General features: G+C 33.2%; 1 protein-coding gene across 2 annotated transcripts in view; it reads left to right on the forward strand.

Annotated features, from left to right (window-relative positions):
* Positions 1-10,817, forward strand: part of LOC111040281 (muscarinic acetylcholine receptor DM1) — a 36,409-nt gene extending 25,592 nt beyond the window's left edge. The window contains exons 3-6 of one of the 2 annotated variants that reach the window (XM_022324128.1): positions 1,662-1,923; positions 2,005-2,128; positions 3,781-4,047; positions 6,573-7,148. In XM_022324128.1, the coding sequence (XP_022179820.1) occupies positions 1,662-1,923; positions 2,005-2,128; positions 3,781-4,047; positions 6,573-7,148 (1,229 nt within the window). Of the gene's footprint in view, positions 1-1,661; positions 1,924-2,004; positions 2,129-3,780; positions 4,048-6,572 lie in introns of both variants that reach the window. The other variant, XM_022324129.1, reaches the window with a different exon arrangement.
* Positions 10,818-18,170: the final 7,353 nt, after the last annotated feature.

Here is an 18,170-nt window from a genome sequence, read left to right on the forward strand (position 1 = left end):
TTTGTTTATAATTTATTTTATACTAGCCTATTAGAGTTGAAAAAAGGTTATCATTTGGATATTAATTAATAAAAATATTCGCAGGTGGCCTCACAATGTTGTTCTAAAAAAAGTAAAAAAAAAATTTTTTTTAAGTTTGAAAAATATTATTGCCATGGACAAACTAAACTTTAGTTAAAAATATGATAATCGTTGTGTATGAGGTATGACTTAAGGTAGCAAATTCAATAAATTCATAAAACTATGTTGAGTACAATTTAGTTATCAAAAAGTTCTACCTAACCTATTTGTATAATGTCGTCTAGGTATCTCGTATCTGTTACCTATATTTTTCTACATTACTGATATGAAAATTCCATTGCACTGAATTTACAAGGCACACCGGGCACTTTTGTATAATACGAGCAGTTAAATGATGTGCTGATTGAGAAGTATAAAGGTACCTAACAGGCTGATGTAGAATTTTCAATTTTGTACGTTGTATGACGAAATAATACGATTGTGGTTAAGTTGTTACAGTTTCAATAAAGATTGTTTTATTCAATTGCAGCGGATCGAAATCAAAACATGCATCAATGTTAAATTAATATGAAAAATATTAGGTGCAATAATACTTATTGTACAAAAAATAGCTTTTCATTTTATTTTATTTATTTATCTAATACTCTGATCCCAATGGCCGTTGCAGTGTTCATGTATACCAGTACCATTATATATGATAAATGTGTTAAGAATAATTAAAGAAATAATTATTATCATTCAGTTTAGGTACCTAGCTATATATTCAAAAACTAAAAACGTTTTCATTAAGTGAACGGAGTTTGATGGCAAGGCGTATCTTTAATCGATGACGACGTGATGTCGCGTTGTTGAGTTTTAATTTAAACTTGTCTATGATTTTAACGAACTGTTAAATTGGTTTCCCGTTAGCTCGTGAAAATGTTTGATATACAGAATTTCATCATAATACACCTTCGTTAATGATATAATATTTTCAAAGTTTATACTCACCATGAGTGTTGAAGTGTACGTTGCTCGTAAAACAGCAGTTATACATAATACAGTGAAATTTCCATACAACGAACTTCCATTTAACGAATTATTTTTGAGAACCATGATCTTTATTGTTAATTACACTTAAATTCATCTCCAAATAACGAATCTGATGTGTCTATATAACGAAATAATTATTCAATAAAAACTGGTTTTCGTAAATGTTGTCACTACCTATTAAATTTTAAATATAGTTCTAAAATTGTACATTTACAATGTACCCGATAAAGATAAGACACCGGAGGAAGGCAAACTGATTAATTTTTTTTGCAGTATTTTAAAACTTAATGATACAGAAACTTTTTACAAAAAGAGTACAATTTATGAAAATAATAAGCAAACAAAACTCACTAATTATTTCTTTTGAATTAAAAACTTGAATTTAAAAATTAAAAATTAAATTAAACTGTAATATTATATTTGATGTTGTTCTTTACACAACATATACAACATAGAAGTATATACATACATACAATAACATTTTTAAAAAAAGTTGAAAAAAATACGTAATTCTATTTAACGAATTCCTCCATATCATGAATGTTTTTTGCTGCTTATTCGATTTCGTTGTATGGAAGTTGCACCGTATTGTTATTTTTTATTTTCAGCGGCCGCGTGGATCATTTCGCTCGGCTTGTGGCCACCGTGGATTTATCTGTGGCCGATCATAGAAGGTCGTCGGACCGTGCCCGAAATTCAGTGTTACATACAGTTCATACTGACCAATCAGTACATTACTTTCGGCACGGCCATTGCCGCCTTCTACGTACCGGTAACGGTTATGTGTTTTCTGTATTTCCGAATATACAGAGAGACAAAAAAGAGACAAAAAGACTTGCCGAATCTGCAAGCCATGAACAAACCACACAAGTGAGAACGAAAAAAACAATACCGAAAATTGTTTTCAGTCGATACTAATGTTTTAATACTCGTGTGTTTTCGGACTTTTAGCGATCATCAACACGAGGAATCGTGGGGTCGCATACGATCTGAGTCGAATCAAGTGAATTCGTTGGATCGACGGGAAATGTATGAGACCAGTTCGTTGCGCAAGGCGTACTCTCAGTGTTCATTGGTATTTATAAACTAACGAATTTTATTTAGTAGTTGATAACCTATTTATAAAAAATAAGCTAATAATTCGGTTAAAGGGCACAGTCCAATGTTGAGTACACGGGTTTGCACGTGGGTGTTATAATATTTATACTTTTTACTTAACGGAAAGTTAAAAAGCTCATATTAATATTTTTAAAACGATTCCGCATAGAATGTCCTTTATGAAAATTTAGGAAAATTATCAAGGCATAATATAGCATTGTGTCGTACATAAATATTAGATAGAAAATATATACAACAGTAATGACGTAATGTTAAATTATTATACCTATCATTAGATAAAAAAAATGATATTGAAAAATGACCGCGAAAGCACAAAGTGCCCATAAAAATACGTATCATCGAATTAGCCATATTTAGCATCTATATGCCCTCTCCCCTCCGTTAAAAGGAAGTTTTTACTTCCGATTGGCCGTTCCCGGGAGCAGCTCGAAATAATTCGTTTTTGTTAGTCGTCGAATGCGAGCAACTCCCGAGACTGTGAGTCTATATACAGAGCACATAGTCCGACCCTAGAGCGCGCGTATTGACCGCGTGCATTCCTCCAGGACCGACCGGGTGGCTTAGTCCGGGAACGGAAACCTAACGAATTCCCGCAGGGACTGTGATAATAATCGTTTGCTCGGCAAGAGGATCCCTGTAATGTCCGGAAAACATAAATGAATTTGTATTTTATTTATAAAGTAGTACTTCTTCGTAAACAATATAAGCTCATTGTAACATGAAAATATGTTATCATATTATTTGGAAAAAAAAAAATTATATTCGACGGCCGATAACAGCTATAACGCGGCTTACTGGGCACCGGCAGGGGGAGAGGTTTTATGAGCGGATTTATGAGGCTATTTTCTTTAAGTTATCATGCAGCAGTGTGATTTTATATTACTGTATTTGAATTTAAATTTTGATTCTATTTATATCCTATAAGATATTAAGTAAATATTTTATGACAGAGAGTAATTCTATCGAGGATAGAAAACTGAAAGGAATAAATAAGTGCATTTAAAACATGTGAGTGGTCTTAGAAAAAAAAATGGTTTGTTTAGCGAAGACCGAAGTTCGTGTCACCCTTAGTTGAAACCACGCGAGCTGCTCTCGCCAACAGTGATGTTTGCGTGCTACGGCGCTCAATTTAGAATAATAAAATATTTTAAGTCCCAAAAGTATTTTTTAAGAATCTCTTCGAGTATGATTCGGCCCTTGATTATTTTTGTCTCCGTAGTATTTGCTACTATTCCACCAGTAATTTATAATACATATAATAATATATATTATTTTAAGCAGATATAATAGTGTTATTACTTCTGACCTGTTACCGTACATAATTACGTATTTTTACATAACTCTTTTACGCTTTTTAAGACACAAGACATATATATTTAATTATTTTTTATTTTTTTACTAATATATATTAATTAATACACTAATAGGTACATTTACATATTTATCATTCGGATCTACTATATTTGATTTTGTCTTTTTCACGGTGCATTTTTGGACAACAGCCCCGGTCACTCCTCCCGATTATCCTCCACTCTCTCCCAATACCCACCCCCTACCTCGCACTGCTTACCGACCATCATAACGGCGATCGGATATCTCGTGTTCTAGAAAGCGAGGCGCCTGCTGACGTGGTCGTGGCTGCGCGATTGGTGCGTGGACTGGTGGCACTCGGGCCGCGACGACGAGTACGACGAGGAAGACGATCAGACGCCAAGCGACGTGCCCGGTGGCATTAGCTACGGAACGACCGTGTCCAGGTCGACGTCGCTGAACGTCATACACCAGCAGCAGCCCACGACGCCGACGCCGATGAAATCCTATCACGTGGTCAACAATAACAACCGACTGACCAACCGGTCCTTGTCCAACGACTCGGTAAGTACGGCCGCGGCCAATTCGTCATCATAAGTAGGCAGAGTACGTATTTTTAAGCACCAAGGACCACTGTTGAAAGAGCATTTAAAACGAACCAAATAACCATTATATAATGATTGCAATCTATGACACCATAAAATGGGGATTTTCCGATATTTTCTGTTATTATTTATAATTTTTGTAATCATACCAACAAGACTGTTGGTTTCACAAGACTGATTAAACAATAGGGTACCTAGGTATTCCAGATATGTTGGTATTTATAATAATATACTCTAGATAAAACTATATAATATTATCTGATGTAGATACTACGAGCAAAATATGCTTTATTTATAGTCGATAGCAATTTTATTCCAATATTTTCACCAAGTTTGAAAAGAAAAATACAATTAGTATATTTTTCTGATGTGAAACATCTAATGCAGTGGATGAGATGACCGGCTGTTGGCGTGGTCACCCGCTCGAAACATTTAATGCGCCTTTAAAATAAAGAATAGTTGTTCTTAAAAAATCTGAATATTTTGTTTTTTGATTATGCCATGTTTATTTCCTTAATTTTTTTTTTTTAAATTCATTTATTATAATAAATTATACATAGCTCAAAAGAGCAAGTTTACAATAAAATAATTTAATAAGATGAATCTATATACCACCTGTAAGCAAGCTTGTGATGATGGTAGAGAGTTACAAAATCTAGTAATTAAATAATAATTGGTAAAAATATAAATAAATAAAATTATAATATACATAAAACACTAGTTTAAATGAGTTTCTAACCAATAGAAAATCAATTTTTTGAGATTCGACTTTTAAGATGAACCATCCTTTCAATTTTCATGCGTATTTTCCATATAAAATAATTTCGATGTTTCACATACATATACTAGGCATCCCGCGATGGCTCACTTTTTTTAAAATGTATTAGTAGGTACACTAAAGTGTTGTACATTTATTCTAAACTATAGGTTCGAATCATAATTATACCTGATAAAGTTTTGTTTTGAACAGGTATGGAAAAAAAGGAAAATCTATCAAAATTCGAACTCTAATCATAATTATAAAATATTCAGTGTTGTTCATATTAAACATAAATTTTATAAAAATTTTTTATTGAAGACCTTAAAATTGCGTTTTGAAAATTTCGACAAAATTAGAACGCTCGGATATTCATAATATAGTAGAAAATGTAATAGAAAACTATACCAATTTTGAAACCAACAATATAAGTCGATAGCAATAATATATTATGTAATGTATTGATACCTATGTATTATATACATATTGTTTTATCTATCAGCATTAATAATTCAAAAAGGATACCATAGTCCATAGTATGAAAAGGTATTTTCACTCTATTTCACGTAGAATAATTTAAATCTATAATAACCTAGAAACCTACCCACTACCCGGCACCCGATGTCTTTTTAAGTTTACGAAAAATCAAAGTTTTAAAATATTAGAATTTCGTTAACGTCGATATTGTACGTCATTAATTATGGAAGGTCATATCGGATAACATAACGTCATTAGTTTTTCTATTATTATTTATTTCGTAATACTTTATATACTTGGCTTCTGTGTTCGCAATTCATAATAAAGTCTGAGAAACAAATTTATAAAATCAACATGGTCAATTATGGTACAGGGCATATCAGACAAGTACCCACCTAATAATTTTAGATATGATGTAATTGTATCGCAGCGAGGCATTTTCGAGTAGGACGAACTTCGATCAATAAAACATCTATAGAAATGTAAATAAATGTTTACTTCTTTCAAAATTATTGTTGTTATCGTATAGACTTTATTAGATATCAATAATATTCAAATATCCATATTATACATTTATCGCTGTATAACCGTAAAACCGGGTTACTTGGGACATATGGTTAACTTGAATACAAATAAGAGGTACTACCTCAGTGTAGAGCAAAGCTGGTAACTTCATATATCCATCCATTATACTTTGTGCACAATTCTTCTATACTAGCAATAAATAAATATTATTATATAAAAGAAAAATGATAGTGTTATCAATTATAAGATTTGAGCACTAGAAATGTTTTTAATTTTAATCACACATTTATTTATTATCACTTTCACAACGGTCGTCTTGCTGAATATAGTAAAATCTTGTTTAAAACGCCGAAACACAAATTCAATTATATGATAAATGTGATTAGGTATAATGCTTTAACTGAAGAATACTAAATCAACAATAATATTCTATTATTGTCTGTACTTTTTTGATCCAAAATCATTTCCCCCACCACAAACCTTTTGTTATTATAATGTTATTATTTTGTAGAAAAATCATAGTTTTTTAAAAATGTCAGTGGGTGCATGGGTACTATTCGTTTTTAAAATATCAGCACAAACACGACAAGAACACCAATAATAACAACTACCCACTACCAAAAAAAAAACAACAACAATGATAATACTAACAATAATCATGACAATAATAATAATAATACGAACTCGTGGTTTTTTCGTGCCACGTTCGATAATAATATGTGCAGGTGTACACGATCGTGATAAAGTTGCCGGGCGACAGCGACCTCCAAGACGCGCCGACGGTGAAGCAGTATCACGGGTGTTACGAGGAGTCGCGGCGGCACGGCGCGGGCGGCCCGATGTCGCGCCGGCCGTCGTCGCAGGACATGCGGCTGCCGCTGAGCGCGGCAAAGATCGTACAACCCAAGCAGCTGACCCGGGCACAGGGGGCCGCGTTCCAGGCCAAGGAGAAGAAGAAGAAGAAGTTCCAGGAGAAGAAGAGCGAGCGGAAGGCGGCCAAAACGCTGTCGGCCATACTGCTGACGTTCATCATCACGTGGACGCCGTACAACATACTAGTGCTGCTGAAACCGTTCACGGCGGCCACCGGGGGCGACGACGGCGGCGGAAACGAGGGCGACAGCAACAAGGAGTGGGTGACGCAGGGCATGTGGGACTTTTTCTACTACCTGTGCTACATCAACAGCACCATCAACCCGGTGTGCTACGCCCTGTGCAACGCCACGTTCCGCATGACCTACGTGCGGATACTCAAGTGCAAGTGGAACACCCGCAGGCAGCCACCGCACTTCCGCGCGTGATGATGATCGCCGCCATGACCGGCCGGAAGCGGTACTGCGCCGCGGCTACCGCATGTCCGCATATATGTTTATATAATATATTACCTACTTTTATATACTATTACGTACACTCTCGTTTTCGGGTTTTTTTTTCTCGCCAAGCCGCCCCTTTTCCCCTGCCGACGCGCCACCATGAAACGTGCCAGGGGTGATCGTACGATTGAGCACGTTGGTCGAGCCATTAATTGTAGGTACGATTGGTTATTGAGCACAGTTCGGATTGAGCATAATAATATGTAAGGGATGGCTACGGGAAAACAAATAATAATAATTTAGTGCGATTTCGTGATTTAACACCGTCGCCATACTAACGTTTTCGAAAATGACCGATGACTTACAACACAATAAAATATCGACCTAAATATGCAAAATAGATTTTTCGGAATTTTTCAGAAACACGAAATACAGTATTTTAAAAGTTCAACAATAGTTTAAAAGTGTCAAAAAAAAATAATGACTGTTCACTCATTTCCAAAGTTTACCGGAGATGGAGTTGGCCACGGTGATAAAAAGCAGTGAAATAGCCATCTCAATTTATACGAGAATTTTATGTTTTCCTTGAGTATTCGAGTCACCCACGATTTTCGTTTCAATAATCTTGGCAACGTTTTTGATACATGGAAAAAAAATGATGCTTGTTCAATCGTACAAATAGAACACTTAAAAAATAGCTTGAAAATAAAAGCGTGCTTAATCGTATTTCGCCCATGTTAGGTTACGTTAAAGGCGTATACTATATACTATAACGGCCAACGGGGCTGCAACCTCGAAGTACACGTGTGCTGAAAAACTGTCAGGGGACGTGTCACCACTAGTGTATTTGCGGGGTGGTCGCAGGGCGTGTGGTAGAGGGGTGCGCGGGAGCAAGTGCGGGGCTGCGAGATAAAAAAAAATACGAAAACTTATAGGGGAAAAAAACTAAAAAAAAAGTAATATAACGATTTTAAGACTGTTCGCGGGATCCACATGGTTATCCCGGCACAAGTGTGTATTTTATAAAATATTTAATATACCTACCTACGTAGGCACACGCGCGTATAACATTTAACGTTTATATATATTATTATGTTATATAAAATGTTCATAGGTGAAATATACCTACGTAAAAGCCAGTGGCGTAAGACGTGCGGAGACGCATTTACGAAGCGTACAAATCTGTCTCCGTGGCCCTTTTTAATTCTCTTTTTATTTTATAGACATTTGCCACGGTGTGAGGAACAATCATCTTTATAAGTACCTACCATATTCCATAATATTAAAACGATTAAAAAAAAAAAAAAAATTGTATCACCTAAAATATCGTTGCAATGCGCGATAATATTATCATCAGAAATACTAATACCAGCTGTGTCAACTCCTAAATACGCCACTGGCTATAGGTAATATAAACGCGTGAGACCTATTGTTTGTATCGCTTTTCGTCGGCCCATATCCATATTATAATAATAATAGTAATAGTAATAATAATATAAATTAATTTAGTAATAATGATAATAATAATTATAATAATAATATAATATACGAACAATAACGATCGAGTGGGGCATAGAGGTTATTGCAGAGAAGGCGATTCGAAAAGCTCGCCTGCGAAGTGGCGTGGCGGGATTTCAGCTAAAATATACTTTGAGAACGTGTTCGATATCATCATTATCATTATACATAAAGGTCAATAGTAAATAATACCAAATATATGTTAGGTGTATGTTCAAGTACTAATAATTTATTAGTGTAATTTATTATCAACGTACGGTCAGACAATGGACGAGATTATGTTTTTTTTTTTTTTTTTTTAACAGTGATTTGAATATCTTGACTACAAAATTAAATTTTTTCATTTTATGTTAAAAATTCACTCACTTCAATATTCATTTACATTCAGACACGATCAACGTGATTTACCAATGTTAACATTATCATACATATTATAACACTGAATTTAGTGTCGTGTACATTTAACGTAGCAGAAATTTGTTATTAAATTACCAAATAAATAATAATCATCATACCTATGATATTATTATTTCATAGTGACATGGCTGACAGCAGGGAAAAAATAAATAGTATTACAATTAAATATTTGTTTTTATTTCATAAGTAACTGGTTAACGTATAAATTTATAACTCATAACGTGTCTAACGCCAATGTAATAGTAACGAAATGTCAAATAGCCAAACGGCATAAGTATATTGTATATGATATTAGTTTATAAGTATAATATTAGCTTTTAAACGGGACGAAGGAAGTAAAACATGTTTCTTTCATAAACCACGTCTATTGATTATAAATTTAAATTAAAAAATATATCTGATATTTTGATTTAGACAAAATTGCAAAATGTTCAGAAGTTTTCGGGAAAAATGTACAGGGAGATAATAACAATCGGTATAGGTTAACACGGCCTTAATATTTTCAATGCTGAATTTTATAAGAACATTTTACCTGTCAAAAAAAATGAATAATGTTTGCAAACAAAACCATTTGATGATTAATTTGTGTATATTTTTGTGAAGCTTATAATTTTCTATTCATTGTACTGAACTCTACCTTTGAAAAGTCCTAAATATTTCCGGTTTTAATGAATGATTCAAAAGATTAAAATAATAAATCTAACACCTTACAAACATTTATAGTTACTCATATTCACATACTAAGCATACTCACTCCCATGATTTTCTTTTAATAAAGAATTTATTAAAATTCTGTTCCTATAGGAGTTATACTTAATTATATTTTAAGGACCATAATATTTTCAAATACTTAGATTTTTTATACCATTTAAGGAATATCCGTTGTGGTGAAAACATTTTATTTATTCCAAATGAAAATTACTATTTGTCCTACAAAATGTTCAGTATACGACTTTTTTGAATTTGTAGATATATCCAAATCGACATTTGAACGAATATTTTTTGAGTTACTAACCTTGTGTACTAACTACCATAGTTAGTTACTAATATAGTTATTACTTACAATTATAGTTACTTACTGTAGTCTGTAGATCTATGCAATACCTAATAGGTCTCCAATGATGATTTGAAAACTGTAGGTACTAAGCACACACAACAGGACACCCGAGAATGATACTTATAACAAATCTAAATAGTTTAAAATATTGTCCTTAAGTATTCATTAATTCATTATTTAAGAAAAAGTGGGAATAAGTATGCCTGGTGGATCACCCTGTATATTGTATATATAATATATAAGTTTGAAGATCGACAAAAGTCAATTTTTACGATCAAGTTTTCAGATTTTTTATGAAACATATTTTTTAGTGTAGGTAATAGGTACCTATGCATAATATGAATTACCATCTGTAAATAAACGTATAATAAGATATTCAGGTTGAAGTTTTCCATGGTAGTGTTTTCTATTATCGGTTGCCGTCTAACCTCGCTACCGATGAATTTTATAGTAGGAATAACATAAACATTAAACACACTTGAAGGAATGATCTCATGTATAAAAAAGTGACCGTTTTGGGGGTAAAACCAATATGGGGTAATTTCTTTATGTTGTAGGCCTGTACATAAATATGTTCCTAAAAGCAGGGACCAAAAAATGGGTCGACAAGCACTTATTATATTAGGTACAAGGGATTGTCCAAGGTGACAAAGCAACTTTTTTTTATATTATTCAACTCTTGTACAAAGCAGCTTTAAAGAGAAGGGCAATGTGTACCAAGGTTTTTTCAATAATGGAATATAAATTTAAAAACGTTTATCATTATCTTAGATACCCTAATAACTCCTAACAACTGCCGTGAACAATTTTTAAGATTTGATAATTTTAACATTTTCAGATTCAGTTGAAAATATATAGAAATATACTTATGTAACTGCCCAGTATTTAATAAAATATTACATTATACATTATTACTTTACATACAATTAAAAACAGAAATTTTATCGAATTTTTCTTTTTATATTTTACCATATAACTACCTACCATAATATATAACTTAAATGACCAGATTAACACCTATTTACCTACATAGAAGTGATTTAGTACCTACCAACCTACCTATATGTCTGACACGTGAAGTTGTGATTAATTGTTACGTATAAAAAATATGATTTAAAATTTATATTTATTATATAAATTGAATGTGAATTTAATGAAACCTAATCAACGATATTAAAATATATTATAACTTAAAAACTATTATATTTCAAAGTACTTATACTGTTATAAATCAAAAACAAAGTGTACTTTAAAATAAAATGATTTTTTTTTTATTAGTTTGATATTCTTAAGAATCGTGGTGTATAAATTATATTATTAACAAAATTTGTACTATTGTCAAAAAAAAATAAAATGAAAACAAAACAAATACCTTTTTTTAATCAATTATATTGATCAGATTTATAATATGTTTTCAGGTGAATAATTGAATAGTCAATAGGTCTGTTAATGGTGAAACAAGTTGCTGCTTTCCTGGTGAGATACAGTAACTGAAAAACACTGCATGTTTGGTACTTGACTGTTTTGAATTTTACTTACCTACCTCGACATAAGCTATCGTGTGTTACAACTTTACAATTCTAATTTGCGGAACAAAAAAAAAATCATGCAATTTAGTAAACAATTCAATATAAAACTTATCGTTTCCCATATAAAGAAATATTGTTGGTTCAGTGTTAATAAAATAATATAAATTGTGCCTAAGTGCACATACCTACTTAATTAAAATGTGTATAGATTTAAAACGTGATAAACTACATCTATATTAGAGCAACAATTTTGTATTAAAATTGTTAGCCTTTGGATAAGGTCAGCTCTCTATTATTAGATTTTATTTTTTTTTTACCTACCGGAAAGTTATGAGTAGGTACCTATGTAATATAATATAATTTGAAAATCCTCATAGTGTACTTATATTAAAAAATTGAAACTCCGTAAAAAAGCTAACATACAACATTACAAACTTAGATACAGATCCTTATTTTTTTTAACTTTTAGTTTGCTGTATCAAATTAATATTTAATATTATAAAATACCAATGCACTCTAATATTAATATTAACACAGGACTAGTTCTGATAAACACAAAATTTCTATGATCAGATCAGAGAGAACAAATAGTGCGCACTGCGCTGAGTACAGACAAGTTGCAGTAGGTAAACCAAGTTAGATAGTTATTACTTACTCAAAACTACAAATTGCATTACGATGTAAGATCATATTTTTTAAAATGTTTGAAATAAAAAAAATTAGGTGTTTTTTAATGTAGTATTGCAAATTGCAATAGTGTACCTATTACATTCTCCCTACATTAAAATTCAAAGTCTATATGATGGCTATAAAGTTGTAGTAATTGAAAAAGTCTTTCTGGAACTCCAGGCTTACGAGTTGCGATAGATAATGTATAAGCGATGGGTTTTTTGGTTTTATTGTATTTTTCAAAAAAAGTTCTGTATAGAATTTCAAAAAACTCACTTTGTTCGACAAAATCTTAAAAATAGTTGGTATTTTATTATAAAAGTTTTGCAGTCAATGGTTTTTTTAAACTGCCACTCATATAAAGGCTTTGAGCTGTGGCATCATTCAAACAAAGAAAAAGTATTTTTTTTTTGAATAGGTAGGTACTCAGTACGACCCTCAGTTATTCTGATAATCAACCTTGTGCGGGAACAACAGTTTCTATATTTTTTTATAGTTTAACGTTTTTTAATAATAGTAAGTGATTATTTTCAAATAAAAATGGCAGGTGCCTCTAAGAATTAAGATACTTGTAAATTAAAGCGGCAGTGGTTGTAACTTCAAACAGTTAAAATATTGTGTGGTTACCACATTTTCTACATAAATTAATCTTATGTAAAAAGTAAATTTTACACTGGACGTCTGGATAATATAATAATATTATAGGTATAGGGGTATTGCAGTTATGGGCATATCTATACAAGAGTGCCAACTATATGGGGGTGAAGCAACCCTCAAGCACTGCATGACCAATTCCAAGGGATGCAAAAATGAATAAAACAATACGTATAAGCACTCCGTCCAATTTGAAAAAACCCGTTGCTAATGGAGGTATAGCATATCATATACTTAATTATGTTTCTATTTTTATTCATACAATTATTTATACTATTATTAGTTATAGCCTATAAGTAAGTCATAAACTTATAAAATATAATATTTGGGAAAATATAAATTAGATCTGAAAAATTAATTTAATATTCAATATTTGAATACGATAATAATATACAAAGGCACTTTTTGTATAAATTTCAAAAAACACATTTTCTAAAAAACGTTCAATAGAAATTGGTCCGTAGAAGAGCTTGTACATATTATTGTATTGTTATAATATTACCAATGTATGTACATTTGTATATTTAGACTCATGTGTGAGAAAATTGTGGCGACGAGTGATCAATTTTTTTTACAGCAGGAAGTTAGGTACTTCTTTACCTCAACTAGGTAATTATTGAATAAGCAACATAAACTAGACTCGTCGGATTACTGTGTCGAAATCAGAGAAGAAAAGCTGTTGATCCGTGCCAATATGTCATTAATGTATATTTGTATGGCCTGATGTCTACTGTAATTGCGCACTCCAACATTCAGGTAAGGAAGTGGGAGCAAAATATTCGTTGGAGCAAAATATGCTTTATTCTAAAAATTATGTGATTTAATGTACATATTTTTATGACGACTGATCACTAATGTGTACTGGAAGTGAAACCACAATGTCAATACTCACTATGTCATAGACATAATAATAAATATTACCTATCTTCTCTACACCATGCTTGGAATGAATAATTTTTGTGGTATATGAAATTTAGTAGTTGTGGCATTTTTTTACAATTATTCGGCACATAAAATAAAACCCATACGGCTTTCTCATTAGTTCAACATTTGGTGCGATAAAAAATTTAAATTTTGAAATGATACTTCTTTACGAGGGTACGAAAAAAGAAATTCACAGTCGGCATGACCGTGGTGGGTTTTTTTCGTACCTCTGTAAAATGTTCGTTAGTTAAGCCTTAAGGTTAACCTTTAGAAGTGTTATTTCATCCACGTGTACTCGCAATATGTGAGATTTTCATAAAATATTTATTACTACATGCATCATACAATTTTAACTCTTTTTAAGCTATTACCTTTATGTTTTTTTAAACTGCTGTCGATATAAAAAACTTGAAGATTAAATGTAAAGTTCTCTGTGAATATTGTTATACCTAATAAATTTTCAAAAATATAAAAGATTTTATATTACATGGTTTTTTTTTTTAAGCATATAAAACTAAAATTTTGACAAAATTCATGACAATCACGAAAATTTACAAATCATTTTGTGGTTTAAAATGTATGAAATGTTTAATTTGAAAAACTGGGTTTTTCATAAGTAGTTCATGGTGTAACCAAAAAATACATGAACCCATTTTTTATTTTGACAGATATTTCAAGTTCATACTTGAAAGACATTTGATATAATATTTGAATGAAAAATAACAATTTTAATTATTTTGTTGTAATTTAAAAATATTATCCGTGGGTATACTTGCAAGTATACATGAATTATAATTTTCCTCACACATCTTCACACGAGCTGACAAGCATGAGATATTCATTGAAGCTCATTATTTTGTTAAAATAAATACAAATACAAATACTTTTTCACTCTTAGTACGAAAAAAAAGAAACAATATTTTGTTTAGTAACAGTATTTTTATTTTACAGCCGAAAATATAAAATGTAAATGTTGATAATGTTATGACACAAAGTGTAAATTAAAAAAAAAATGTTTGTAATTTAGTATATAATTTTTTGACACAATGTTTTGAAAAATAAAAATTGTTAGTATTCGAACAAAAAAAAAAAAATTGGCTTTTCAAATTTATTTAGAAAAAAGAACAAAAAAAATTATAATCCATCATACTCCATAAGTCCCGACGACCGGTCCCGCGGAAACCTAACCTAACCTAACGAGTGCAATTTTTTTCGCAGAGACGATCATCTAGAGTCTAGACGACTGGTTTGGGCCCGACCACAACGACCGCTCAAGTGACTGGACGATTGGCAGCGGGGCGTCTAGTGGCGCGATGTTATGCACTCGACGATTGGCAGGTGCTGAGGACGACTGTCGCGGCGTCGACGGAGGAGACGGGGCTGGGCGAGCGAATACAGCTGTGATTGCTGCGAAATCGATAGCCACCGGAGGTCGGTGGGACCGAAACTCAGCAAAAAGGGGAGAGCACCTGAGCAACGCTCTGCGACACACAGCGATCCCGCCGATACTTTCGTGATTTTTGCCTTGGAGTCCCGTCGACCGAGGTGGTCGTCCGGAAGTCTCGCGCCGCCGTAAACTGAAACTCATAATCGAATTTCCGAGGGTCCGGCGATGCTGTGACTTCTATCTTAGCTCCATCACTCACCGGACGCGCTTTAAAATCTCCTCTGCCGCCGCCACAACTCGCTCTCGTGCACGTTGTGCCATCGTCGAAGTGCCGTGGAGGCGGAATCGGTGCCCTCGCCGGTATAACTATATAGCCGCCACGCCGTGTCGCCGCACGTCACTACAGGTTCGGCCGAAGCAACCGGGCCCGCGCCGAGTCGCCAGATGATATCGTCAACAATAGCGACGCCTACAACCGCTGACTCGTTGCGCCGAGAGTGGCCGGAGAACGTATTCCGGTGACATACCCGCCTTACACCGCGTGCTCTTTCGCTTGTCAATCCCCCATTACTTGTACCGCCTTGTCTTTCGTGGTGCTTCTCGACCGAGGAGGAGGTAGCGGTGAACTCCGGGTTACTCCCCTCGGAGGCGACCGCATATCAGAAGACGGGTTATACGTCTTACGCTCCTCCAGGCGGTGGTTACGATCCTCCGTGATCGCCGGCCTGCGGGTTTGCAGCGTGTCTTTATTAATGGCAGATGCTCCGGTTCACACGGCTCTTTCACTTTGGCTTCGACCTGGGCCGAAATGTCTTTGTCTAACACTATTAAATCGTCTATACTCTACTGGTTCAACTTCCTGCTCCTTCGGTCCGACGTCCAATATTGCATATTGCAGCTCGGACCATCCGGGCGCTTCCGAGAAATGAAATACTTCGTCATCACAGGCAAATTCCGAATTCACATCTTTGCACAACGTCTCAATGGTATCGTCTAGAAGAGACGAAGCGACCTCGTCTAATGATTCCACTGCGGGCTGCATGACGCCATCGGTTGTATCTTCTACTTCTACTACGTCGATTGAAGCGCATAATACGGTATCTTCGGTTTGAATGGTACGGCCGGTTTCTCCTGGTTGGTTCGTTGTATCTGGTTCTGATTCTGGTTCTGGTTCTTGTTCGACCATATTGACTCTCAACGTATCTCCGTTTTCGAGGTTGTTGTTATCCCCGGTTTCCAGTGTGGCTTTTTCATTTTCGTCTTCCATCAATATGGCATACATGCTCATTATATCGCCGAAGATTTCACTGATGATCGATTCGATTTTGGTATTCATGTTTAATCGGATTTTTTTTTTTTTTGGCAGTGAACTATAGTATTGCGATGAGGGGTCGGAGACAAAATTTGCAAGTGAATTAAAATAACAATCTCGTCAAAAACAGTTCACGAAAAGTTAAAATATCCCCCTGGCGACGCGTTTGACGTCGTTTACAACTAGCCAGCGCAAGTAAGATGGTCGTCGTTCTTAACAGCCGGCGTAAGATTTCGGGCTTGCTTATTTTTCCTAACATACAGGTAGTTTTTGTTGATAGATACACACTAAAACGCTTAGGTATCTATACAATATTTTAACGAGGATCGGTATTTCGATTTGTATTTGCACTAGTTTTATACTTGTAGGTAAAGTATTTTAGATGCTAGGCGAGACGGTATGAATATATTAATTTAACAAGGAAGTGAGTTTTTTTCGTGTGTATGTGTGTACATGTTTTATGGTAGAAAAAATACTTCGATGTTCAATTTTATTCGTGATTTCTGACAGCATTTGTAGTTTTTTGGTACTTTTAGTGATGAAAATATTCTCCTGGTTTTTCGAACTCATCGGTTATCTATTATCTGCAGTCAGAACTTGGTGGAATTTAGTGTGGTATTAATATTATTCTGCATATTTAAGTATCATATTTTATAAGTCTAAGACATTTTTTTTTCCATATTACGTTCCTTTTTTTAGCAACCAACAATATAATATTGTTACGAACACCCGAGGCTGATCAAAACAATACACTAATAATACCATAATAATTATTATGTATATTATAATAAAAATTATTTGGCATAGCTAAAATAATAAATTAAGTAGGTTCAATAATAATAGGTATAAAATAAAATATTTATAATAATATTATCTTTGTGACTCCCCTACAAGCAATTATCTACCTTTTTCTCATCAGCTTGTGTATAGTACTATGGTAGTATTTATAAACTTGAATTAAGTGCAGTACGAAGTAGGTACAATTCTAAAGTTGTAAACTAAGCGATATTTAAAAAAATAAAAATGTTTAGCCCACGAAAATATCATCAACACTAATTATGTATAATGTATAAATTCTATCATTCATATTTTTATTTTTACATAAAGTGTATATTTTTATAAAATCAATTTTTTTTAAGACATTTTAATTCAAATAAATGTATGTTATTGTTAAAGTAATTTAAAATATTGATACATTAAGTAGCCCATATATTTGGGTAGAAGCCAATATATGCAGAGTTATAAAGTCCAATCTGTCTATATTAAAATAATATTTAGTCACATAATTATTGATATTTTCTTTATTTCGGGTAGGTACTCATACCTATTATATGAGTTCACATTATAATGTTCAACTCGGCTTCAACCATGCTTAAACCAGTATATTAAGCTGTATGATAAATTAATTACATGGTTAACTGAATCCACCGTTTGTGGTAGTTCTCACTGTTGCTTTTTGTATGTACCTAAGCATATTATAATACATGATTTTTTTTTTCAATTGCCTAGCTTGTAGGTAGAGAGATAAGTAGGTTATGAGTTA

Source organism: Myzus persicae, unplaced genomic scaffold (genome assembly GCF_001856785.1).
Source record: "Myzus persicae strain clone G006 unplaced genomic scaffold, MPER_G0061.0, whole genome shotgun sequence".
In the NCBI taxonomy this organism is placed as follows: Eukaryota; Metazoa; Arthropoda; class Insecta; order Hemiptera; family Aphididae; genus Myzus; species Myzus persicae.